Below are 27,815 nucleotides of genomic sequence, written 5' to 3'. Positions count from 1 at the left end.
GTGAGGGATTGCTGCTTTGCGATTTACACTACAGGCTTGGAATTGGAAAATATACCTTAAATAGTCCTGTGCAGTTTCAAAAAGAATAGAAAATCCTGTCGCAGTATGTGAAAAAAAGAGTTTAAGATGGTATATGGTCAGAAATTGCTGTCTTGCAAGCCAACTTTTCCAATATTGACATAAATGTCTCTGAATTACCGATGCCGTGTGAACAAAAGCTTACTGCTATTTTTCTTAACAGCATTATATAAGCCCTGTTTCAAAAGTAGTCCAAAATTATAATCTTCATATAAACTCTTTTCGCAGTAATGGAGGATTGCACTTAACCCAGGTTCCAAAGAAATTATTATTATAGTACAGCCTTCCTTCCCGAGATCTAACCAAATACTTAGATTGACATCACGCAGAGGCAGTTACTATGGCACATTTTCTAGTCATAGTCATTACATTCTATCTTTCAACACAAATGTTCCTGCCCTGCTCTTCTAGAAGGTATCAATGTCCATGCAAAGAGAAAATTAATAATCCGCGCATTAACGTTTTGTTTCAGCATCCTCTGATAATCCTCCAGCAGATGTGCAAACTAGGTAAACTCGCCAGTGAAAGAAGCTTAGCTGAGCGAGTTCCAAAAATCACAGGAGAAATGAGGAGTGAAAAAAGAAACAATTTATAATCGTGTAGCTGTAGCTAGAGAAAATATCCCCTCCCCTGAAATGGTGGAATCTTCAAATAAACCCAAAACATTTTCTCTGGCATCAGGCGCAGGACCAAAAGAATGATGTCTGATGTGCTTTTTTTTTTACATTTCTGTCTCCTAAAGATGTTGGGGGACTTGCATGAAGTGCACTATGGACATCTTTATGTGAATAGCTATTTTTTTTTTTTAAAAACTATTTTTAAAACAGTGTTCACTGTGCAATTAATCGACAGAAACCAAACACAATTCAGAATGGATATGTAGCCCATGTGAACGCTCTTCGTAAAGTTTAACCACCTGAATCCCTCGATCGTCCCGTTTGTTGCTGCTTCATGTAAGGCGGTTGGGAACTTTCTGACAGACTAAGAGCCCCCAAACACAAGTCAAGGATATTTATGTCAGTTTTGATTTTCGTCTGAGCTTCAGCGACCCGCTCCACTGCCCCTCAGCCCGCGCATCCTTCACTGTTTCCTGAAAAACATTCAATGTGGCATTTGGCTGCTGTGAAGTTATCTTTGAAATTGTCATTCACTTACTGTACAGATTGAATATTTCAAATAATTTGAGCCAAAATATTTTTGAACGGGAATGGTGTATACTTGTTCTTCTGTCCCAAAATGCTGAGCAGCTGGTTTGTTTTCTCCCTCCCTCTCTCTCTCTCTGTTAGGGCTTCAAGTGCACCAGCTCAAACTCATGAGCCGATTTATCAAAAATGAGATTCGATGTGCATTGTGAAAGCGCCTAAGGTGCATTGCTCGGAATGATGTGAAAGTGATGCTGAAAATTCATCGAGGTTTACTAGGTAGGATTTATTTTGCATCATTAAACATATTTTTTTTCAGCCATGGGGGTAAGTTGTCAGCTTTCAATATTCCCTGTCATGTCAACTACTCCTTTGCTGATATTGGTTCATAATTATATTTAGCGTGAACCTATTAGGAAAGTGCCTCTAGTTTGGAATAATGATTGGGATCACAGAGCCAAATGTCCTGACAAGTGATAGGAGACAATGGCCAAAAGAAATTCTAATATAGGAATTCTTCATTGGGTTACCTAAGATTGTGGTTAAATGTTTTCTGTGTAAACATAATAAGTATTTTTTTACTTATACCGCACAATACATTTTTGAGACTTTAAATAGGTCACACGGATGACGGAAATCCCTGTGTTTGCCATTGCTGTCATTCATATACATACATACTGAGAATGTCATACCAGTTAGCCAACTCTCCCCACTGTTAAGTGGGTTGATTGTTTGAGAAATGGTTTGCTGCCATTCTTGATCATTTTTGGGGAAACGTTTTTTTTAAAATGTGGTTTAGTAATTACAGTAATCCAAAAAAGTTGCACCTATAGTCTGAGTCATTTTGTAACTAAACCTGACCAGTCGCTCATTAGAATTCACTTCAGCATATATAAAAGGCAGTGTGTAGAAATCAAGGTGATGAAATTTGTTTTTACAAATTCTGTATTCCGTTTCAATATCATCAGCTATTTTAAACCACCTCTCCCATTGCTTTAAGTTGGAGAATAGTTGGCAGAAAAACACTGCAAAAGATTATCTTGTAATTTTAATAAATCTGTTTCTCTGTTCTTCAAGGCATACGCTTATGTGAAGCAGTGGAGTTTTGTTTAGGGTTTGTGTCCATACATTACAAACCTAGAATGAATGTAGTGGATGTGACAAAAATAAATTGATAAAATGAACGTGAAATTCATTTTATAAGTGTAATTATAGTTGTAGTTTTCCTGGATCTTTGTGCCCATATAAAACGCACTGGTTGTAAATATTTTGTTACAGTTTGATAGTCTGTCTGCATATCCTTTAATTTAGGTTTGTTTCTGATCTTAAAATTTCAGGAAAGGATCACCAAACTTTTATTAGAAAAAGTACTTAGTAAAGAAATATATGCCAATTGGAAAATTGACCATATTATTTTTCTTACTTGTGATAATTGGTATAATTCAAGCTTCATTTCAGAACCTTAACACACAATCTCGGTTGACATTTCAGTGCAATACTAAGCATTATTGGAATTGTCTGAATTCAAATGAAATATTGGGATGATTTTATGCAGCCCATCAAAATGGGAAACATGGCAGCCGGGTCCACTCAATCGTGGGAAAAGCCCCGCATCATTCTCTGGTGGTGGCAAAACCTCCAGATTAAGTTGGAGGGCGGAAGGGACTGACCCAGGATTCTCAGCTGCAGGATGTCAATTAGGCTCATTAGTGAGTCAATTGACACTCATTATCCCGAGCCTTTCACAATTTAGTGCTGACTCAGGGATTAAATGGAGGCCACATGTTTCCCACACCCATGGAAGACCGGCAGCAAACCCCTTCAGGTTTGCTAGTGGCCTCCCAAGGGGTTGGGGGGTGGGGGGTGTGAGGGGGATGATCCCTTACTATCAGGCAAATTCTATGCCCAATTAAAGAACCTGTCATCAGGCAGGGAGATGGCCACTGAAAACTACTGCACTGCCCTTGCCTCCGATCCTCCTCCCCTCCCACTCCCACAATCCTCAAACCCACGACCCCATCCCACCTTCACTTACCTGTGGCCTGCAATCCCTCCATGAGCCTGGGCCTTAGGTGGGTGCAATTCTGCCAGCAGCCACTGGTAGCAATGACGGGCTGCAGCCTCTGATTGGCCAACAGTTGGGTCTTGTGTCACTGGAGTCCTCAGCTTTGGAGTAGGCCCGACAGCAGCCAAAGACATTAGATTCGTACAGGCCTCCCCCACAGAAGTACAGGGGCAAGATCCCCCATTCCTTGATAAAATCGCGGCCATTAAGTATCTGTCATTTATGATTTAAGGGAGCATTGAAAGATCAAAAAAGGGAAATTTTACAGAACCTTGGCCATCATTCTTCCCTCTTCTAACACCACCAAAGAATAGATTAACAAGTCACTGAGCTCATTGCTCTTTGTCCATTCATTTCAATGTCCAAAATGACTGCCACATTTGTCCTCATAACAAGTCATTGAATTTCAAAGTAATTAGTTGCCTATGAATTAGATATGTGCAGTCCATGTTCTAAAAGAAATAGATTTTATTTGGCTATTGAGGCAGAGAATACAACATAATTCAAGGGACACTGAGATAAAAGCAAAACACTGTGGATGCTGGAAATCTGAAACAAAAACAAAAATTGCTGGAAAAACTCAGCAATTCTAACAGCATCTGTGGAGACTCTGTCTTTCTCTTCACAGATGCTGTCAGACCTGCTGAGTTTTTCCAGCAATTTTTGTTTTTGTTTCGTAATTCACAGGACAATTACTTAAATATTTGAAAAAAGGTTAATATAAACTTATATTGGAAAAGGGTTGAGAAACAGGTAGGGGAGACAGCTTCAGCTGAAGAACTAGGACTAACACAGGGAAGTAAATCACCACGTTTTGTACTGTGACTTTTTAAGCACATTTCTGGAGGGACATGATAAGGCAACACATAAATGTAAGAGTTTGGGGATCATTTGTACTTTGGCCAAAGGTGTAAAATGAGTATATCAAACCAGCTGTCTGCTACACATCTCTCCCAATTTTCAGCTGGCTGTTCCAAATCCATCTTTTTAATAAAGCCAGTGATTAATGCTTATTATATATATTACCATTTCCTAACTTATGTTAACTGGACATAGTAAAATTAAATTGAATCACAAAAACACATACAAGTTATGAGCCCAGTTTTAGCTCTTGTGCAAGCGGATGAGTTTTGAGTGAATTAAAATCTTGCCCATTACCAAAAGCAATAGGTACCAGATATTATGTGAATAATGTAAAACATGTTTTAATCAGTTCGGACTAATTGCCGGAATAGGGACTTCAATTTTCAGACACATTATAATTCCATTTCACACTAAAGCCATCTCCCTTACATTGGCAGCTATTTAATTTTTTTTTCAAATCATTCTTTAATTCCAGGTTTGTACTCCCTTTGAAAATGTTTTACACTATTTATTGTAGAGCTGCAGTTCATTAACAGGGGATCCTGCTTTCAAATTTAGCCAAGTATACAGAAATCACAGATAGTTAAACTTGAAAAATCTGACATTGACCTGCAAAAGAAAAATATACTGCAGCTTAAAGACGCAGTTGTTTGAACTAATGAGAAGCGATTATATTTTATTATTTTTTAACATTCCAAAAATAAGCGAATTTACTTCAACCAATTAATCCAATCAGCCAAATAAAACAAGATGTTGATGCAAAGTGAATTTAGGTTGAAATAATACTTTGAATAACAAAGTCACCTCGACTTTCTGTACACAAAGTGCTCACAGAACAAGGGCATCCAAAAATTGTGTGACTGTGGCTAAACATCAATCTATTTGTTTCCTCTTGCTAATGTACTGAAATCATTTTTTCAAAAGATAAAGGGGAAACTGATGGTAATCCTTTACAAAAATATTCTTTTCACATCGTTTTTTTTTGTGATCTCATCATACTGCTGATGAATCATTTCCTTCAGACTGAAATCCATCAGGGATTCTGACAGGGATGAAAGACAGACATCTAGTCAACAGTCAACAGCCTCATCACATGTTGCCTCAAACACTCTGGAGCCACCACATCATTTTCTTCAAACCCCAACAACAACACTGATTGCCATGCAACCTTTTCAGCGTGTTTGTGATCTGTGTGCACTGAACAATGAGGGGAAAGGTCCTGATTATGCCTCAGAAGCAGTTCATTGACATGCACTGGTGTGTGCTAAGAAAGAAAGATGCAGCCATCAGTTTAACAGGAACAGTTTTACTTCACCTACCATGGAAAGAATGCTCAGGAAATGCCAAGGAATCTGAAGGGGAAAAAAATGTGTCTGGCCAAAGAAAGAGCTGCTACAATGGACTTGACAGCCACCTGTGAGGGACAGTGTCAGCTTGCCATAGTTTGCAGTCAATTCCTGGATTCAACACATGTAGCAACAGACATATGTACTTCAAAAAAATAGATTAATTTGAACCCATTTAGCAAAAGCCCATTTAAACAGACATTTATATGGCGATTATGGGCTAATGTGACTATGTACAAGGGCACCACCTAGTGTCAAAGCTAAATGGAACAGTTCATTGATTATAATCATTTAGTTCTTTACAGAACACGAGCACATTTAAAATTTATTGGGCACTCCAGTTAAAAATAGAAAATCATATATTTAATCAGGAATGCTCATCCCAATAGCTGGTAATGGACACATCATTCAAGTACATTAGGTTTAGTTTGAAGTAATGTATGTTAAGTTGGGTTGCCCAGTGATGGAGATAGATATTTTAAAGCACAAATTCTGAACCTGTGCAGAAGTTGAATGACTCTAATACCATCTGAATTTCTCTCATTCAAGGTTTTGATTGTCTGAAAAGACAGTATTAGCTTTTGTTGCCTTTGCTGTATATTCCCATGAAGGAAAAAAAAATCTACACAGCTTCACGTGGCCTGGCAATGATTACGTTAAATAGGAATTAAAATTTCAAAGGCAATTTTAACTTGATTTGCTGGGTGAGAAACGCATAGGATGTTGATTTTACAGCCACTCAATAGTACTCTTCACTAGAGATAAAATCATTTGGAGGGAGCAACCTGTGTTGCACCTGATCTCATCTGTTTGACGTGAGGGCAAAATTGCTGCCTAAATTTCAGTTGTCTCAATCACATGGTGTGTACCTTTATCAAAAAAGAGAGAATTCTGTGAATTTGCAGGAATATTTTCCATACATTTTTCCGTTATTGCCCTGTGCTGTGGCAGCAGCAAATCCAGACATGAACTCTAACCTCAAAGCAGCAAATGGCGTCAGGATCCTCAAATAGCAAATCAATAGTCCTGGTGAGTTCCCTTGGTGGGATGCAGTACTGAATGGAAAAGGGAAGAGAGACGGGGAGAGGAAAATCATCATTAGTTGCAATGTGTGGTGCACTCAGTACTCTGCTCCCTACTGGCTGACCATGCAGGAAGATTAGTTCCAGTGCCTTAATACCTCAAATTTGAAGTTAGCTTTCTTGTGTTTAGATCTCCCCATAGCCTTGTCACACACTAATTTTGTAACATCCCCAGCTTTAAATGCAGCCCAAGAATCTTCATTCCTTTTGTGCATCTCTCCTTCCCTTTGCCCCATCATTAGTGGCCATGGTTGGGTTCCATTTTCTGGAATTGCCACCCCTCTACTTCTATCTCCTGTTTTAAGAACCTCTTTTAAACCAGCTCTTTAACTAAATAGGTGATCATTCCTCCTAAACTCAGCTTCTTTGACCTGAAATCAATTTTTTCCCATTGCTCTATGAAATGCCTTCATATGTTTTTTCACATTAAAGATGCTATATGAATGCATTTTTTTGCTGTGGTAGAGACCATGTGGTTCACTGCTTATCCCCATATTTGTAGAGTGGAGGATGCATTGCCCAAGACTGAGAAGGTCTAAGGAAAGTATCTTGAAGATATTGAACTACACTAAGGTAGAGTTCCACAGGCACTGGGCAGCCTTCATGGTCTACCCAAATTACTATTCTGCACATGTGAGATGACAGTGTGAGAGAAAACAGGCTATTAGACCAAGTGATCACGGCTAAATCAATTCTTTTTCTCACATATTAAAGCTATCAGGAAAGATTAAACGGGCTGGTGCTCTTTCCTTAGAAAAGAGAAGATGAGGGGTGACCTGATTCATTTTCCTTTTATTCTTTCACTGGACACGGGCAGGACTGGCTGGGCCAGCATTTATTGCCCATCTCTAATTGCCCTTGAGAAGGTGGTGGTGAGCTGTCTTCTTGAACCGCTGCAGTCCATATTGGTGTAGGTACACCCGCAGTGCTGTTAGGAAGGGAGTTCCAGAATTTTGACCCAGCATTGAAGGGACGGCGATATATTCCCAAGTCAGGACGGTGATTTACTTGGAGGGGAACCTCCAGGTAGTGGTGTTCCCATGCATCCGTTGCCCTTGTCCTTCAAGGTGGTAGACATCGGGGGCTTGGGAGTTGCTGTCGAAGGAGCCTTGGTGATTATGAGGTAGATAGAGATCTTCAAGATTATGAAAGGGTTTGACAGGAATGACATAGAGAATTTGTTTCCACTTGTAGGTGGGACCAGAACTGGGAGGTATAACTATAAGATAAATAATAACTAATAAATCTAATAGGGAGTTCAGGAGAAACTCTTTTACTCTAATCCTTTGATATCTTTAGACTTGACTATGTCAATGCATTCCAAGCCAGCCTTCCAAGTTCTGCTTTCCGCAAATTTGAAGTCATCCAAATCACTGTTGTCCATACCTTAACTTGCTACAAGTCCCATTCAATTACCCTCTCTCTGCTTGCTGGCCTATGTATATTCCCGGTTAAAATTCTCATCCTCATTTTCAAATCCTTCTATGGTCTCCCCTGATCCCTGGCTGGGATTTTCTGGTCCAGCCCACAGCTGGACATGCCACGGATGGGACTGAAAATTTGGCAAACCAGCAAAAGGTCTGTTCACTTTCTGTGGGCAGTGGGACCTTATCTCTGTAATCTCTTCCAACCCTACAAACCTGCCAGATATTTCCGCTCCTCCAATTCTGGCTTCTCGAGCAGCTCCACTCTAAATTGTTCTTGGTAGTTGTGCCATCAGCTGCCAAGAGCCTAAGCTCTGGCATTTCCTCCCTAATCACCACTCATATTTTTCCTCTCTTTCCTCCTTTAAGATGCTCCTTTTGGACCAAGCTTTTGGTCATCCACCCTTTTGTCTCCTTACATGGCTCACATGCCAAATTTTGTGTAATGCATTCCTGAGCAGTGCCTTTACTACTTTAAAGGCACTATTTAAATACCAGTTGTTAAGAATGTGGAACTCGCTACCACTGGCAATAGTTGAGATGAATGGCATAAATGCAAAGCAAAGCTAAATAAGCACATGAAGGAGAGCGGAATAGAAGGTTAGATTGATGGGGTTAAATGAAGGGTAGGAGGAGGTCTGAATGAAACATAAACACTGGCGTGGGCTTGTTGGGCCAAATGGCCTGTTTCTATACTAAAATATTTTGTAACTTTGTAACTCACACGGAGGCCACACACAGGCTGTTTCCAGCACAGGCATTCTAGCTTTTAAAATGGGGATCAAGGCAAATGTTTTCCACTCACTATCCTGAATGTGCTAGGCCAAATGCAACACCTCCACTGCTACCTTGGCTGAGATCAGCTGGTTTAGCAAGTCATTGTGTCAAAGGATTAAACCTGGAGCCTTCTGCATGACTCAATCCCACTTTAAGTGGGACATTTAGCAACGGAGTTGATGAGGAAGGAGTATTCACTTATAAGCCTGCTTCCTGTCTACTGGACAGAACCAGACAGCTGAGTAATAATGAAGGTGTGGTTTAAGAATACAAGAGTATAACATAAAAAAGCATTGAATTAGCAAAGCTAGTTGAACACATCCTGCTTATTCCTTGAAAAGGCCATGCATAATCTCTTCTGTTAATAAATTGTGCCCGATCTCTTTAATTTCCTGAAGAATGGGGCACAATGGGTTAAATTTTCACCTTGCTGTCCTAGTGTAAACTAGCATTGTGGATTGACTGTCCATTAGAGTAACCATTTGACACTCACTTGAATTGATTTCATCGCAACTGAAAATCAGGTGCTTGCCCTGATGGGTGGTTTGCCTTTAAAGCCAGTTTTACGTTCGGGCAGCAAGTTCAAAATCTACCTCTAATAGTTCTTGAGCCATTGGGACCATGTTGTGAATGCTATGGACAGTAACCGGTTAAGAAGGAAGACAGGTAAATCTTCACCCTAAGTTCTCCTAGCTTCATAACGAAGAATGCATTTCAACGAACCTAATTCATACATCCACAAATTCTCCACCCAGAATGGAAAAACAGTAAAAGCTGGGAAATAAGAATACTGGTCTGAACTGGTCTTGTATACCTTGAAATGGAATACCAGTAAAAACTGGGAAATAAGAATACTGGTTGTAACTGTTTTTTTCCCTTTTGGGTTAATAAAAATAAGGAACTTGCATTTATGTAGCACATTCTCACAGTTCGAAGACATCCCAGGACACTTCACATACAACAAGCCTCTTTGAAATACGGCCTCTGTTATATAGGTAAACATGGCAGCCATTTTGAACACAACCATAAGGGAATGAGATGAATGGACAATTAATCTATTTTTGGTGAAGGGTGAGGAAAGAATGCTGACTATAACAATAGAAAAACTCCCTGTTCTTCTTTCAATTATACAATGGGAACTTGAAGATACATCTAAACCATCAAATGTTATTTCCTTTGGTAGCCTTCCATCTTGTGAGATGATGGTTTGTGTCTTTGTGGTCTACTCTGTGTTAAACATGGCCTGGTGTGGCTCAGGAGCACCTATGTGGCAGTTGCTGCTGCATTTGCTGCAGAATGAAGGCAGTGGGCTGAGAAGTTGCAATACTCGCAAGCTTGTTTTCTCTGGGCCCTCATATCAGCAGCTGAGCTTTTCATTTCTCCTTGCCTCTTCTAATGCCCCTTTAAACAGCCAGTCTCTAGAGATCATGGCTGTCAGTGACATTATCTCCCCGTTGTCTGTGTCAATGTCCACCATCTTCATGTCTTTGTTGTGCAGATATGAACATCCAGCAGGTGATGACCAAATGGCTAGTTCATCATACAAAAGGTCTTTGGGTATATGTCCATCATCCATCCAATGGATGTGGTCAAGTCAGCGCAGACATCATTGACTTACTAATGAGTGTACACCGATGGAATCAATATGTTCCATGAGTTGGTGCCTTGTCCTGAGATACCATGGATATGTCTGAGAGAGTGAAGGTGGAAACTGTTCTGCAGACTTGGTAGACTCGCAGTTTGGCTTTCGTGGTCAGGCTGTTTTTCTACATACTCTTACTCAGCTTGGACGTAACAGCTGCAGCTTTTGCATTGCGCATGTTGATTTCAGCATTAAGTGACAGATTGCTGGTGATTGCGGAGTCTAGATATGTGAAGCTATCAACAACCACCAGCGCTACATTTTAATGCTGTTTGATGGCAATATGACAACATCCTGGGCCATGACCTTTGTCTTCCTGATGCTGATGGTCAAACCAAGCCCTTTACAGGTGTGAGCGAGTCTGTCCATTTGTTGCTGAAGGTGTTCCTCATTATAGAATGCTGATGCGGCATCATCAGTGTAGAGAAACTCTCTGATGAGGACTTGGCACATTTTTGTCTTGGATCTCAGGCGAACAAGGTTGAATAGCTTTCCATCAGTTCTGGTATGGAAGTAGACACACAATGTAGATGAACTGAAGGCATATGACAGCAGCAAAGAGAAGAATAGGTCAAAGAATGTTGGTGCCGAGGCACGATCCTTTTTGAGCCCACTGCAGATCTCGAAAGATTCCAATGTTGCCCCACTTTAGCTGACCTTACCCAACACGTTGTCATGGAAACAGGAGATCTCACTGAGCAACTTTGCCTCTTTTCTTCAGTAACCCATTTTCTCCAGCAGCTTAAATAGACCGCCTCTGCTCACATGGTCAAATTCCTTGGTGAGTGAGATCAATAATCACAATATATGTTGGTCTCCTTTGTTCACAATATTTCTCTTGCAGCTACCAGACTGAAAAGATCATGTTGATGGTGGATCGTCCAATTCTGAGACCACACTGGGATTCGAGATAGATGCGTTCAGCCAAGGTCTGCAGTTTGACAAGGACAATATGGGCAAATACATTTCCGCAATGTTCAGCAAGGATATGATTTGATATTTGTTGCAATCACTGCTGTCACCCTCGTTCTTGTACAGGGTCACAATCTTTGCAGCACATATATGCTGAGGTACTTCCTCCAGCAGTGACACAAAAGTTCATGCAGATGCTGCAGGAGTGCTGGCTTCCCATGCTTGATAAATTCAGGCAATAGAACATCATTACCTGGAACTTTGCCTGTTGCAAGTGAGTCAATTGCTTTGATAAACCCCTCCACTGTGAGTTCAATTTCCAGCTCTTCCATAACAGGCAGTCTTTTCAAGGCATCCCGAGCTTCTTCTTCCTAAAGTACAACTCAAGGGCGCATTTCCACCCATCTCTCCAACTGTTTATTGCAGTCGATGGTGAATCCTCAGTCTTTATTCTCAATTGTAAAGAATCAATATATCATAACTCTATAAAATCCTAAGAAATGTATTGACTATTATAGGAATAGATTTCTCCTTTATAAAGAAAGCTCCAATAGCAGCTTCCTGGGCTGACAACCACAAAACAATGGAGATTGTTGTCTTGGCCAAGGACATGTCTCTAGCACAAGCACTGAAACAAAACAATGCTAATCTTGACAAGGGGATGGGAGGTGACCACATGGCCCATATGTAAACCAACTGCCTGAAGGTTAAACAAGATGCCCTAGCAAGTGATGAGCCACGAGATGACCATGGGCTTCTGACAGAAATAGGAGGGATTACCTTGAATATCTATCCCTTGCCAATGGACAATGGAATAAATGATTGGCAGAAGCCTCCCAGAATTAAGGTATATAAACAGATTCTCGAGAGAAAAAAATCACTTTTGGATGGAAGACAGCTTCTCGAGGTAGATCAATGCTGGCTCCAGCCTTGCTTAGCTCAAGAAGACTTTGGACAGAGGAAAGTCTTTCAAAGTGATCGATGCTGGCTTTGGCCTAACACTTTGGCGAGCTTGAAGACTGAAGAAAACAGAAGAAACTGAAACTTCCAGCTATGGAGATCAGCTTCATCTGTCTGTTTGTCTAACTGGGAACTAGTTAACCATTCTGAGGAGACTGTCACTGTCAGCCATGGAGGTCAACAGCCCCCTGCTTCCCCCATCCATTTGTCCCATCTGGGACCAGTAAACTGTTCTCACCTGTTACTGGCCATATGTCTTTACTGCCTATTTAGATTATGTAGCATATCTAAACTGTTGCTCCTCAAGAAACTTAATAAGCTACCTTAAAATCACCTATGAATTCCCAACTGCCCATTTTGGGTCAATCTGTGACTCCTGAACACTAAAACTTACAAAATTGAGCTGTTTCCAATGCTGATGGACATGTTGCCTTTTTGATCCCAACATACGTGCCTCTAGCTTTCCCTGTGTGGAAAGGTATCTGGATATTCTGGCAAAGTTCTGGCAGGAACTTGACTTGGCTGCGCCATGCAGTCTGCTGGACTTTGAGTAGTTCTTAGTGCATTCAGAATCTGGTCACACAGATCCCACGTGTAATTAATGACAGCAAATCACTTGGTTTCAATGACAGGTTCCATTACAGTGACATCGTGTTTTATATTTTATTCTACTGAATGGTGCTGTTCTTGTAAATCTCTTTTTTTTGCTATTGCTTTCATTCTTGTGAATGGCAGCTCCAATATATATACAGCATGTGTCAGAAACAGGGCAGTTTTCTAAATTGGTCAATATATGTCTTGTTCATTAGAAAATTAACCCCACAAAGCAGATCACAATTCATGTATTTAGTACTTTTCCTGATAATATACTGTTTAACCGCTACTGTTGTATACACTACTTGCTGTGCGTGTTGGTTGTAGAATTGGTTGTGGAAAGACCGGCTCGCCAGTCTCGAACAACCCCCAGCGATGGATATTCTACCGGATGAAAGCCTTCCCCCAGGAGCTAATTGCAACTGGGCAATCTGGAAGTGCCTTAACAGACTTAGGGCCGGTGTAGGTCATTCAAAGGTGTCACTAAGCAAATGGGGATATACAACCAGCCCGACAACTTGTGAATGTGGAACTGAGCCACAGACTATGCAACATCTCCTGCAATGCCTATCGCTAGAGGAACCCTGCACTGTTGCAGATCTTGCTGAATTCAACAACAAGGCGCAAAAATGTGTCCAGTTCTGGCTGGGCCATGTATAGACTGTCCATGGACACGATAAGAAGACCACTACTGTTAATTTATCATTCTAATTGCACATACATCCCACCAGCTGCAGTGCTGCAATGTTGGCTAAACGCAAGTTAATGTTCCAAACAAGCGATCCATAACAAATAATGATTAGGGTATGATATTGTGACTAAAAAAATTGTTTTATGGACGTATTTTTAAAAAATGCATGCCAATGATTGAATAGTAGAGGCTAGTTCTACGAATTAGAAATACCATTAAATGGTTTCCAAACCTCCGTAGAACACTAAAATCTAACTGGAAGAATGATGGGGCATACATTCAACTTCTGCCCCAACATTGCAGATCAGCCACCCTTCATATAAACTACCTGATTTTCCATTTTGTTGCCTTCATTGGACAGTTATAAAAGGCAGCTGATTACGATGTCAGTTTTATACCCAGGAGGCTGGATCTACTCAATGGTCACCTCCAATACCACTGGTTTATCCTGATAGTGAACAATCCCATTACTCACTATATTTAAATAGCTCTTTTAAAAGTTTTAAATGATACAACATAAGGGAGAGGAGAAATTTGTCTTGCTTCCTATTCCTTAAAATTATTGTGTGCTGGAAAATGCAAATGGCCAAGTGTCTGTGCATGTGTGTGTATCCATTTTGTGTGTGTGTGTGTGTGTGTGTGTATGTGTGTTGTGTGTGTGTGACCTTTTGATGGTGAGAGGATTATGCTCAACTGCTTTACTAAGCCATATAATGGTGTTCAATCAAATGGCAGTTTAATTGATGTCTGATAATTAAATCAATTAAGTTGAAAAGCAGGAATTTTCAAAACCATAATCTGAACTATTTTCTAAGGTATTGCTGAAAAAAGTGACGTGTCTAAGCTTTTCATCTTGCACCCATCAGCATTTGCAAGAATACCAATATGAGGGGAAAACAATAATTTATACTGTATGTGAAGAGAGTGCTGATTGGCTGGTAAGTAGCATTGCCATGGAGAATGCACCACTGATGATGACTGACAATTAACTGCCAAGCATTGTTTGAAATTTAAACCAGACAGCTTGACCTGATTGGTCAAGGCATTGCCCAGAGGAATGAGTCAGCAAATGACTATCACTTTATTTTGTTTAGCTGAAATATGGGCAATGTATGTACATGTTCTTTCTGCCTTTGAGGAACAGGGCCCTGTGTATTAATATATGTAGCTTCCAGTACACACAAATGTGCCACACTGTGACCCCAACTGACAATCTTAAATTGGCTGTCAGCGTAATTCTTAGTGCATTGAGGATTATTTAGCAAATATTGTCCAATTGCGGAATCACATCTAATGTTGGACACTGTGTTTTGAGTTCTGCAAGCACAGGCTGGTTGGGTATGGTCTGTACTCTGCCCGTTGTGAACAGTAGCTGGGACATGCTGTTTGATATGATCCACCAGTCTTTGGGACATACGGCCTACATACCCAGCATCACACTGGCACTGAAATTCATATACCACATTTCTCATTTGCGTGATAGGCAGAACATATTTTTGTCTTGACGGCAGCATCCTGTTAGTGGCGAATACCACTCGTGTTGCTATTGCATAGTAGCAGCGTGAAACAGCTAGCTTCACCTGTTGCTCAAATTTTTGAGCAACCTTGCCTATGGTAATCTGAGGTAGACTGGGCACTTTTCAGGGCCAAAAGTGACGGTCTTAGGCCCGTTCATGAGTTTGCGTGATACACAGCACAAGATGATCTGTTCAGGGTAGCCATTATCCTGCAGGATGCCTTTGATGTGCCTTATTTCAGCATCAAGCTTGCATGGTGAGCAAATGGCTCGGGTTCTATTTACAAGGTTGCCGATAAGACCAATCTTATTGCGTGTGGAGCTGTAAGAATCGCAACGGATATATTGAAAAGTGAAGGTAGACTTGCAGTAGATCATGGTAGAGAATCCCTGGCAGGTTTCTCAACTGGCAGGGCTTCTCTACCATGGTCTACTGCAAGCCACTTGCCAACCAATCACTGTTCACAAGAAATATAAATTATTGTTCTCCCCTTATGTTGGTATTTTTGCAAGAGTCCTGATGAGTGCAAGATGAAAAGCTTTGACTTGCATCTCTTTTCAGCAAACTCAAGTTCTGTACTGCCAAATGATTATTTTCTAAGGGCTGATCTGCCTGTACGGGGAAGAGTTTCACCAGATTGTTTCTGGAAGAGCTTGTCCTGATTTTTTTTTTAAACAGTTCAGTCCAGCTGATTGTGCTGACAGACATAATAGCAGGCATGATTGCTGTTTCTGGGAGCTTGCTGTGCATTAATAAAGTAATTATACTTCAAAAGTACTAAACATCAGTCATTGTACAATTTTTAACGTGGTTTTCACACTTCGAACTACAGCTAATAAATGCAGTCCATGTCCAAACGCAGCAAGACCTGGACAATATCCAAGCTTGGGCTGACAAGTGGCAAGTAACATTCGTGTCACACAAATGCCAGGCAATGACCATCTCCTACAAGAGAGGGAGAATCTAACCATCACCCCTTGACATTCAATGGCATTACCATTGCTGAATCCTCCACTATCAACATCCTTGGGATTACCATTAACCAGAAACTGAACTGGACTAGACACATAAATACTGTGGCTACAAGAGCAGGTCAGACGCCAGGAATCCTGTGGCAAGTAACTCCGCAAAGCCCGTCCACCATCTACAAGGCAAAAGTCAGGAATGTGATGGAATACTCTCCACTTGCCTGGATGAGTGCAGCCCCAACAACACTGAAGAAGCTGGACACAATCCAAGGCAAAGCAGCCCACTTGATTGGCACCCCATTCACGTACATTCACTCCCTCCACCACAACGCACAGTAGCAACAGTGTGTATCATCTACAAGGTGCACTGCAGGAACTCACCAAGGCTCCTTAGAAAGCATCTTCCAAACCCATGACTGCTACCATCTAGTAGGACAAGGGCAGCAGACATATTTGGGAACACCACCACTTGGAAGTTCCCTTCCAAGCCACTTACCATCCTGACTTGGAAATATATCGCCGTTCCTTCATAGTCACTGGGTCAAAATCCTGGAACTCCCTCCCTAACAGCCCTGTGGGTGTATCTACGCCACAGGGACTGCAGTGGTTCAAAAAGGCAACTCACCACCACCTTCTCAAGGGCAATTAGGGATGGGCAATAAATGCTGGCCCAGGCAGTGATGCCCACATCCCGTGAATGAATAAAAAAAAGTTTGCCATTTGTCTCAAGAGCTGTTTTGATTTGGTCAGCTCCATTTAACCATTGCAACATTATCCTTTTAAATATCATGGTCAGTGGTAGTACTCTTACCTCTGAGACAAAATATCATGGGTCCAAGTGCCAGCCCAGAGATTTGACACGCAATGTAGACTGGCCTTTTATTGCAATACAGGGGGATGCAGCACTGTCACAGATGCCATCTTTCAAATCAGATGTGAAACCGAGGCCCCATAAACTGTCTTATGAAGGCGTAAAAGATCTTGTGACACTTCTCAAAGAAAAGCAAGGAAGTTTTCCCTGGTGTCCTGGCCAGAATTTCTCCATCTACTGACATCATTAAAAACAGATTATCTGGTCATTATCACATTGCTGCCTGTGGGAGTTGCCCTACCCAGCCTGGCTGCTGCAGCTCCCACATTACAACAATGACAGATTTTAAAAGTATTTAATTAGCTGTAAAGCACATTGAGATTTTCTGAGGTCATGAAAGGTGCCAGATAAATGCTAGCCTTCCTTTTGTGAAAATCATGAAGAAACAAAATCGTACATTGCAGTGGCAATATGCCAAACATGTAGTACTAAATGAGGAGTTAAACTCTGGATGTTAGCATCTTGGAGAGCTAAACCCAGAGGAATACGGAGACAGTGAGGAAAGTGTTTTGTAATAAACGTGTTGAGCCTCTCAATGTTATGAAGAAAGATATTCTGGGTGTACCTGTTGCTTATGATATTAGTGCTGGTGAGATTCTGTTTGATGTCCAAAAATTGCACCAAAGATTGACCTGGCATTATACGACCTTGTTCATCTTCAAGGTCTTTTTCATTCTTTAACAGAACGCGGGTGTCGCTGGGTAGACCAGCATTTTTAATGTCCATCCTTAACTGCCCTTGAAAAGGTGGTGGTGAGCCGCCTTCTTGAACCGCTGCAGTCTGTGTGGTGTAGGTACACCCACAGTGCTGTTAGGGTGGCAGTTCCAGGATTTAAACCCAGCAACAGTGCAGGAATGGCGATATGGTTCCAAGTCAGTATGGTGTGTGGAGATCACGGGTTTGGAAGGTGCTGTTGAAGGAACCTTGGTAAGTTACTGCAGTGCACCTTGTAGATGCTACACACTGCTGCCACTGTGTGTCAATGGTGAATGGAGTGGATATTGAAGGAGGTAGATGGGGTGCCAGTCAAGCGGGCTGCTTTGTCCTGGATGGTGTTGAGCTTTTTGAGTGTTGGAGTTGCACTCATCCAGGCAAGTGGATAGTATTCCATCACAGTCCTGACTTGTGCCTTGTAAATGACCGACAGGCTTTGGGGAGTCAGGAGTGAGTTATTTTCCACAGGATTCACAGTCTTTGACTTGCTCTTGTAGCCACAGTGTTTAGATGGATGGTTCCAGTTCAGTTTCTGGTCAATGGTAACCCCCAGGGTGTTCATAGTGGGGCATTCAATGCCCCACTATCAACATGCCATTGAATGTCAAGAGGCAATAGTTATATTCTCCCTTGTAAGAGATGGTCATTGCCTAGCACTTGTGTGGTGCAAATGTTACTCGTCACTTATCAGCCCAAGCCTAAAAGTTGTCCTGTATATGGGCACAGGCTCTTCAATGTCTGAGGAGTCGTGGATGGTGCTGAACATTGTGCAATAATCAGTGAACATCCCCACTTCTTACTTTACAATGAGGGGGTGGGGGGAGGGGTGGGTGTGTGGAGGTATTCGATATTCCTTCCACATTTAAAATGGATAGTTGGACCCAAGAGGCTCAGAAAGCAAGGAAATGAAGGCATTTTTAACTTCAAGGAATAATCTGTTAGAACAGGTTAAATTGGATAAGTGCAAGGTGCAATGCATCCACACTTATTTGGAACAAGAAAAATAAAGTAAATGATAAAATAATAATAAAAAATGAAAGAGAAAGAGAAAACAGTTAGAGGAAAGAACAGAAATTCGGATTATTTTAATCACATTTTACGTGTTTAATTTTAGCTGTGAAGGGATAGACATAAGATATAATATTTTCTTTCTTTATTCTCTCAAAGGATGTGGGCATCACTGGCAAGGCCAGCATTTGTTGCCAACCCCTACTCACCCTTGAACTGAATGGCTGCTAGGCCAATTCAGGGGACAGTTAAGAGTCAACCACATTGCTCTGGTTCTGGAATCACATGTAGGCCAGACTGGGTAACAATAGCAGATTTCCTTCCTCAAAGGACATTAATGAACCAGCTTCATGATAGCTTCATGGTCACCAATATTGAGACTAGCTTTCAATTCCAGATATTATATTGACTGAATTTAAATTCCACCAGCTGCCATGTGAGATTTGAATCCTGGCCCTTAGACATTAGTCTGCATCTCTAGATTGTTAATCCAGTGACATTACCACAACACCGCCATGTCCCCAAGCAACTGAATAGATTACTCACTGTAATATCAATATCTGTTTCAGCATCACTGCGTGTGGTTAGAAAACTTAAAACATAGGCTAACCCACTGAGAATGGTATTTTGACATTGCACTATATCTCCTTTTCTGGAATAGAACTGCAAATTTTATTTTAAATTTAGATTTTTCATATTACCATTGTCTTTACTTTACGGAATTAGAAACCTTCAAACATTGTGAAAGAAAGATGAGCATTTACATGTTGGTTTTCATGGCCTCATGAGATCCCAAAGCATGTAACAATCAATTAATTACTTTGCAGTGTAATCACTGTTGAGAGTTTGTACACAGAATACTTGCAAAAACATCAATATGATAATTACCATATAATCTATTCATTAGTGATGTTGGTTGAGGGATAAATACTGGTCAGGACAATGGGAGATCTCCCCTTTACTTCTTCAAAATAATGTAAGTTATGCAAAATATTCCATTATAAGTGTGGGTCATAAAAATTTGCATGTATACAGGGCGTTCTGCATTTGTAACATAGCCCAAAGCACATCACATCCAATGAATTTTGAAGGGTAATAACTGTTGTTAAAAAGGAAGGCATAACAATTTCAGCACAGCAACATTCCACAAAGAGCAAATGAGCTGAGTGACCAGTGATTCTGTTTTGGTGGTGCTTGGGGGTCGGGGGGGGAAGCGAATGTTAGCCAAGACACCAAATGAACTCCTTGTTCTTCTTTGAGTAATGCAAGGGACCTTTTATATCCACCTGAACTATAACTGGGTTTCAGTTTAGCATCTCATCCGTAAGATGGCACTTCTGACAATGCCATATCCCTTATATTCTGTAGCAGATTTTGTTCTTTCTCCTTTGTTTCTTCTTCTAATAATGTACCATATGGTTCTTTGCTGTACTTCCTCTCACACTCAGGGGTACATTGGCTCACATCTGAACTATAAAGAACAAAAGCATATAGGTTTCATGGATATCAATGTTAATAGAGTAGAATTTTTTTGATTCAACCTGGGAAAACTTTGGAAAATTGTTTTAACGTTAAGCGTATCTTTTTCCCTGGCAATGCAACATCTAATAGACCCACTTTTACTTTAAGTGGGTTAATGGCTGCAACCTAATAATGCACAAAGAAATTATATATAAATGTGTTAAACAATGCATTGCCAGGGGAAATTAAAGTCTTAAAGATGATAGATAATAGCCTTGTGGTTAGAGTGTATATGGTTACCATCTATGTAGAAAATTGTCAGTAATTACAGGGTTGAATTAATGCAAGTTGTGGGTGTGATCTCTTCCCTGTCTCTTCCTGGTCTTTTCCTTCTCCTCCTCCTCCTGTTGCTCCTCCTCCTAGACCATAAGATGTAGGAGCAGAAGTAAGGCATTTGGCAAATCGAGTCTGCTCCTCTATTCAATGAGATCATGGCTGATCTGATAATCCTCAATTCCACTCTCCTGCCTTTTCCCCATAACCCTTGATTCCCTTACTGATTAAAAAATCTGTCTGTCTATCTCAGCCTTGAATATACATAACGGCCCAGCCTCTAGAGCCCTCTGCGGTAAAGAATTCCACAGATTCACTATCCTCTAAGAGAAGAAATTCCTCCTCATCTGTCTTAAATGGGTGACCCCTTACTCTGAGATCATGCCCCCTGGTCCTAGCCTCTCTCAGAAGGGGAAACAGCCTCTTAGTATCTACCCTGTCAAGCCCCTTAAGAATCTTATATTTCAATAAGGTTGCCTCTCATTCTTATAAACTCCAATGAGTACAGGCCCAACCTACTCAACCTCTCCTCATAAGAAAACCCCTCCATACCCGGAATCAACCTAGTGAACCTTCCCTGGACTGCTTCCAATGCCAGTATATCTTTCCTTAGATAAGGGGACCAAAACTGTTCATTGTATTCTAGGTGTGGTCTAACTAGTGCCTTGTATAGTTTTAGTAAGATTTCCCTACTTTTACACTCCATTCCCTTTGAAATAAAGGCCAACATTTCATTTGTCTTCCCTATTACCTGCTGAACTTGTATGCTAGCTTATTGGGATTCATACACAAGGACCCCCAAATCCCTCTGTGCTGTAGTTTTCTGCTGTGTTTCTCCATTTAAATAATATTCAGCTCCTCTATTCTTCCTGCCAAAGTGCATAACCTCACATTTTCCCACATTATATTCCATCTGCCAAGTTTTTGCCCACTTACTTAACTACTATATCCCTCTGTAGACTCTGTCATCCTCACCATTTGCCTTCCCACCTATTTTTGTGTCATCCACAAACTTGGTGATAGTACAATCACTTCCCTCATCCAAGTCATTAATATATATATTACATAATTGTGGCCCCAGCACTGATCTCTGTTACCAGGTTGCCATCCTGAAAATGCCCCCCTTATCCCAACTCGTCTTCTATTAGTTAGCCAATTGTCTATCCATGCTAATATACTACCCCCAACACCATGGGCTCTTATCTTGTTAAGTAGCCTTATGTGCGGTACCTTATCGAACGCCTTTTGGAAATACAAATATATTACATCTACTTGTTCCCCTTTATCCATCCTCCTCATCCTCTTTTTCCTCCCAAGTAGTCCTTAGAATCTCAGTACCCTCGGAATCACAAGGTTATGGAGGATGCCCCACAATAACACAAACATTGATACTCTCTTGAGTGTATATTGCAGAGATCTCCCTGACTGATCTAAGCAGTGAAACCATTGCTTGTGCAGGCCAATGGCTTGCTCCATGGTGTTGCAAATGGCTCCATGGCTTTCACTAAAAGCTGTCTGGCCTCACATAGTGGGTTGGCGTAACGGGGTCATAAGCAGTGCATGGGGAGGGATAGCCCTTGTCACTGATCAGCCAAACTCTGGTGTGCCTTGGAGCCCCAAAGATGTGCAATTTTGTGGACTGGATGCTGCCAGGATAGTGGTGTTCACCAGGATGAACTCCTTGTTGCGGTCGCACCAACTGCAAACTCAGAGTGGTAGTCCTTGCAATTCCTGCATTGCTCCCCATTAACGTCATAGGCCAGAGAGCCACATCTGTCCAGTTGATAGCATTCTGCATCATCGGGAAGCCAGGTATCCTGGCAAGTCCACGTGCCATTTTATCCTGCTGTTCCCTCCTCAGAGAGGAAAGGATGAAGTCCCCTCTCCTTGTGTGCAATGCCTCTGTGACCTCTCTGATACATCTATGAATGTAAACAAGAGCACCCCCAAAATCCTGGAACTCCCTCCCTAACAGCGCTGTGGGTGTATCTACAGCACATGGACTGTAGCCGTTCAAGAAGGCAGCTCACCACCACCTCCTCAAGGGCAACTAGAGATGGGCAATAAATGCTGACCTAGCCGGCGACTCCCACATCCCATGAACGAATAAAAAAATATTTGCTTGGTAATATATTGAAACCTGTTTAAGACTGATGGGGATGAGGAAAATCTAAGGACGAGGCAATAATTTCAATGACGTTTTCTCCATGCTCGGATCATTTTTTTAATTGAAAGCTTATTTTTGTTAGGAGTTAGGTAGGTCTTTGCAGCAAATGCAGCCAGGATCAGAAATTAAGGATAAGAAGCATAGCTCAGAGGTGCACTTAAAATAGAAAACACATTGAAATTTGAAAAGGAATAATAATGTTTTCACGGACATCAAGATTTTTGATGTCTTTTTCCGCCCAAATCAAAGTTCCACTTGTCAAACTTTCCCTTTCTTAGTTTGAAATGCAGACTTTTCTAAGCTTTTCTTCACTTTCCACTGTTGGGAGATTATCAGCTTTCTTTACTGGATCAAAATTACAGCAGCAAATTCTATTAGATTGCTGTGAGTATAGAAGCCAATCTTTGAAATGTAAACACAATCTGATTCTAATTCCTGTGGTTATCACTTGGTAAAAATATTTAAGTGAAAACAGATTCCCCTATTCTGAACGCACAAAAAATCTAGCCCAAAGCAGAATTTCCAAAAGGCAAGTTACTTAGGCGGCGTTGATAGGTTCATTTGAAGCACTTTTAAAGATAAGTTAAACTGAAGTGAATGGGTGGGGAAATAAAATAAGGACTTGTGAGCAGCATCCTAATACAGCTGAGTGTACATGTGCAGGGTGTGGGTGTGGAATGATGGAAGTAAAAATTATTTATTTCATATTGGAGTCTTCATCGGACACATTACCCAGACAATTGGCGGGCACATTCCACTGAAAACCACTTGACAGCTTTTTTCTGCTAAACCGGCTGAGTTCGATTATTTTGATCAACGACTCACAACAAAAGCTTACAAGTGTAGAGTGCTTTTGACAGGACAAAAGATCACAACAGGACGCTAGGGGAAAGGTGACCAAATATAGAGTTAGTGAGACAGTGAGGCAAATTTTGAACGTCGAGAGAGAAGGATTTTGGAAAATAATTCTAGAGTGAGTGTGAGGTGATTGGACATGGCCAATCGGCATTTCATTGATGGTGTAACAACAACAGTTTGCATTTATATAGCAACTTTAACAGAGAAAGGATCCCAAGGGGCAGAAAGAAATGTTATGATAGGTGACCAAATGATCAAAGAGGTAGGTTATAAGGAGTGTCAAGGAAGAGTGAAAGATAGAGAGATGGAATGATTTAAAGAGGGCATTCCACAGCTTAGGGACAAGGCAACTGAAGGAGTGGCACTAATAGTGAGGCAAAAAAAAGGGATGCACAAGAGGCTAGAATTAGAGGAGCGCTGAATGTTGTTGGGCTAGGACGTTACAGAGATAAGGAGGGCCGAGGCCAGGGAAGGATTTAAAAAAAGGGTGTGAATTTTAAAATTGAGGTATTATTGGACCAAAAGCCAATGTCAGCTAGCGATCCCAGGTAATGGATGAATGGGACCTGAAGCAAGTTAGGAAATGGGCAGCAGAGTTTACGAGTGTATAAAACCAATGTTTACAAAGTTGCTGTTGTACATATCAGAAAAAAAATAATCGGGGTAAGAATTATAACCTCTTGCGTTCATGTAGAATCGCGTAACATGTTTGTACCAAATTCCTCTCTGCATTATTTTAACACAGCTGTAATGCTGCTGAACAGGATAACACATGTCTAAAAGAGCATACAAATGAAAACAGTGCCAATTGTAATTTCTACTGTAAATTCTATTGGCAAAAGAATGAATGGCCCTGAATTTATTTCTGCAATATACTATAGGAGAGTGTAGGATTTGATAGAACACTTACCCTGAAGTAAGTGTAGTATGCCTAAGACTGGCTTTTTAAATTCAGCCACCTCGTTATCATTTTACTTCAATGTTTCCTTCCAACTAGCAAAACCAGTTGTGATGCAAACCTGCGTGATGCAATCTCAACTCTGGTTTCCAGTTAAGCAATGCTTTGCTTTAATAATTCTCATCCTTGTTTTCAAAATCTCCATGGCCTCTCCCCTCCCTATCTCTGTAAGCTCCTCCAGTCCTACAACTGAGATATCTGCACTCCTCGGATTCTGGCTTCTTATGCACCCCCGATTTTAACTGCTGCACCATTGGCAATCCTGCAAAGGCCCTAAGCCTAGAATTCCCTCTCTAAACCTCTCCACCTCCCCACCTCTCTTTCCTCCATTAACATGCCCCTTAAAATCCACCTCCTTAAAGCATCTACTTTAACATCTCCTTATGTGGCTCAGTGTCAAATTATATTCCTGAGAGGTGTTTTGGGGCATTTTAATACATTAAAGGCACTATATAAATGCAGGTTGTAGTTGGTATTCTTAAAGGGACAATCCAAATATGTAGATTGAAGAAGTTAGAAATGGCTGTTAGACTCATGTCAGAATGGAGTCTAGATTGGCAAAGGCTATGTCCCGTTCAGTGAAACAAACATAAGGAGCAGAAGTAGGCCTTTCAGCCCATCGAGTCTGCTCCACCATTCAATGAGATCATGGCTGATCTGATAATCCTCAATTCCACTTTCCTGCCTTTTCCAAATAACCCTTGATTCCTTACTGATTAAAAATCTGTCTACCTAAGCCTTGAATATACTTAGCGACCCAGCCTCTACAGCCCTCTGCGGTAAAGAATTCCACAGATTCACTACACTCTGAGGGAAGAAATTCCTCCTCATCTGTCTTAAATGGGTAACCCCTTACTCTGAGATTATGCCCTCTGGTCCTAGACTCTTCCAGAAGGGGAAACAACCTCTCAACATCTACCCTGTCAAGCCCCCTGGGAATCTTACATGTTTCAATAAGGTCACCTCTCATTCTTCTAAACTCCAATGAGCACAGGCCCAGCCTACACAACCACTCTTCGTAAGGAAATCTCTTCATTCCCAGGAGCAACCTAGTGAACCTTCTCTGGACTGCCTCCAATGCCACTATATCTTTCCTTAGATAAGGGGACCAAAACTGTTCATTGTATTCTAGGTGTGGTCTAACTAGTGCCTTGTATAGTTTTAGTGAGACTTCCCTACTTTTATGCTCCATTCCCATTGAAATAAAGGCCAACATTCCATTTGCTTGCCCTATTACCTGCTGAACTTGTATGCTAGCTTTTTGTGATTCATGCATGAGGACCCCCAATCCCTCTGTGCTGCAGTTTTCTGCAGTCATTCTTCATTTAAATAATATTCAACTCTTTTATTCTTCCTGCCAAAGTGCATAACTTCACATTTTCCCACATTATATTCCATCTGCCAAGCTTTTGCCCACTCACTTAACTTGTCTATATCCCTCTGTCAACCCCTTATGTCATCCTCACCACTTGCCTTCCCACCTATTTTTGTGTCATCCGCAATATTGGCTAAAGTGCATTCACTTCCCTCATCCAAATCATTAATATATATCGCAAATAATAGTGGCCCCAGCACTGATCCCTGGTGGTACTCCACTAGTTACAGGTTGCCATCCTGAAAATGCCCCCCTTATCCCAACTCTGTCTTCTATTAGTTAGCCAATCCTCTATCCATGCTAAGATACTAACCCCAACACCAGTATTATAAGTAGCCTCATAGGCAGAATTTCGCCCCCCCCCATTGTGGGGGGGGATGTTCAAGAGCGGGTGCGTGGAGGCACGCCTCTGATCGGGGGTGCGCCGCCATTTTACATGGGCGGGCCAATTAAGGCCTGCCCAACGTGACATCTGCAAGGAAGCGCTATGCCCTCCCTGTGCGGGCGGGGGTTGGGGGTGGGGGGATTCCCTAAGCCGAGAGTGCACTCTTTCATGCATGCACACAAATGGGAGCACTCATCTCCCTGAGGCTAAGTGCTGCCTCAGGGAGATTGGCACCACATTGAAAGATATTAAAAATAGAAAAAAATATTTCCCTGACATGTCCCCTCATGTGACACTGTCACATGAGTTGGGACATGTCCATCACTTTCAAAGGCACTTTTATTACATTTTTAAAAACCTACATTAAACCTCATCCTGCCCTTAAGGTTGGACGGGCAGATCCACTAATTACTTTAATGATTTTGTATTGGCCATTGACACGTCAGCGGGCGCATAGATGATTCTGCTGAGCCCCTGCCTACCTGAAAATTTAAATGGAGCGGGGTGACATCAGGAGTTCCACCTGATGTCATCCCGTCATTTTACGCGTTGGCAAGCGGGCCCCGACCCCGCTCGCCAACTGGGAGAGCCTGGCCTATGTGCAGTATCTTATCAAATGCCTTTTGGAAATCCAAATATGTTACATCTACTAGTTCCCCTTTATCTACCCTGCTTCTTACCTCCTCAAAGAATTCGAATGAATTGGTCAACCATGATTTCCCCTTCATGAAGCCATGCTGACTCTGCTTGATTATATTTTGTATTTCTAAATGCTCTGCTTTTACATCCTCTATAACAGACCGTAACATCTTCCCAATGACAGATGTTAAGCTAAATGGCCTATGTTACCTGTTTTTGTCTCCCTCCCTTTTTAAATAAGGGTGTTACATTGGCAGTTTTCCAATCCCCTGGACCTTTCCAGAATCTAAGGATTCTTGGAAGATTACTATCACTATCTTTGTAGCTACTTCCTTTAATGTCCTAGGATGCAAACCATCAGGTCCAGGGGACTTATCGGCCTTTGGCTCCTTAGTTTCTCTAGTACTTTTTGCTCTAGTGATAGTTATATTTATTTACTCCCCCCTTCTGTCCCTTGATTATTTAGTATTTTTGGAATGTTATCAGTGTCTTTTACCGTGAAGACTGATGCAAACTATTTATTCACCTCCTCTGCCATTTCCTGGTTCCCCATTATTATTTCCCCAGCCACATTCTCTAAGGGGCCTATGTTCACTTTGGCCTCACTCTTCCTTTTTATATATTTACAGAATCCCTTACTGTCCATTTTTATATTAGTTGCTAGTTTACCCTCAAAGTTTATTTTCTCCCTCTATTTTTTGGTCATCTTTTGTTGGTTTTCAAAACTTACCCAATCCTCTGGCTTACCAATAACCATTGCCGCATTGTATGGTTTTCTTTCCATTTGATATTATCCTTCACTTCCTTGGTTAATCATGTTTGGTTTATCTCCTGCCTAGAATCCTTCTTCCTCACTGGGATATATATTTGTTGTGAGTCATGAGCTATTTTCTTAAATGTCTGCCATTGATCATCAACCATCTTTTCTGCTAAACTCCTTTCTCAGTCCATTCCAGCCAACGCTGCCCTTATTCCTTTGAAATT

At 41.3% G+C, this 27,815-nt stretch overlaps 1 protein-coding gene across 1 annotated transcript in view; it reads left to right on the top strand.

The window, feature by feature from the left end:
* Positions 1 to 1,352: 1,352 nt before the first annotated feature.
* Positions 1,353 to 27,815, top strand: part of LOC144681396 (uncharacterized) — a 90,588-nt gene continuing 64,125 nt past the window's right edge. The window contains exon 1 of the mRNA XM_078542988.1: positions 1,353 to 1,499. Within this exon, the coding sequence (XP_078399114.1) occupies positions 1,472 to 1,499 (28 nt within the window). The 5' untranslated portion in view covers positions 1,353 to 1,471. The remainder of the gene's footprint in view (positions 1,500 to 27,815) is intronic.

The sequence above is a fragment of the Cetorhinus maximus genome, chromosome 6 (assembly GCF_964194155.1).
Source record: "Cetorhinus maximus chromosome 6, sCetMax3.hap1.1, whole genome shotgun sequence".
In the NCBI taxonomy this organism is placed as follows: domain Eukaryota; kingdom Metazoa; phylum Chordata; class Chondrichthyes; order Lamniformes; family Cetorhinidae; genus Cetorhinus; species Cetorhinus maximus.
This window is presented reverse-complemented; position numbering and strand designations above follow the sequence as displayed.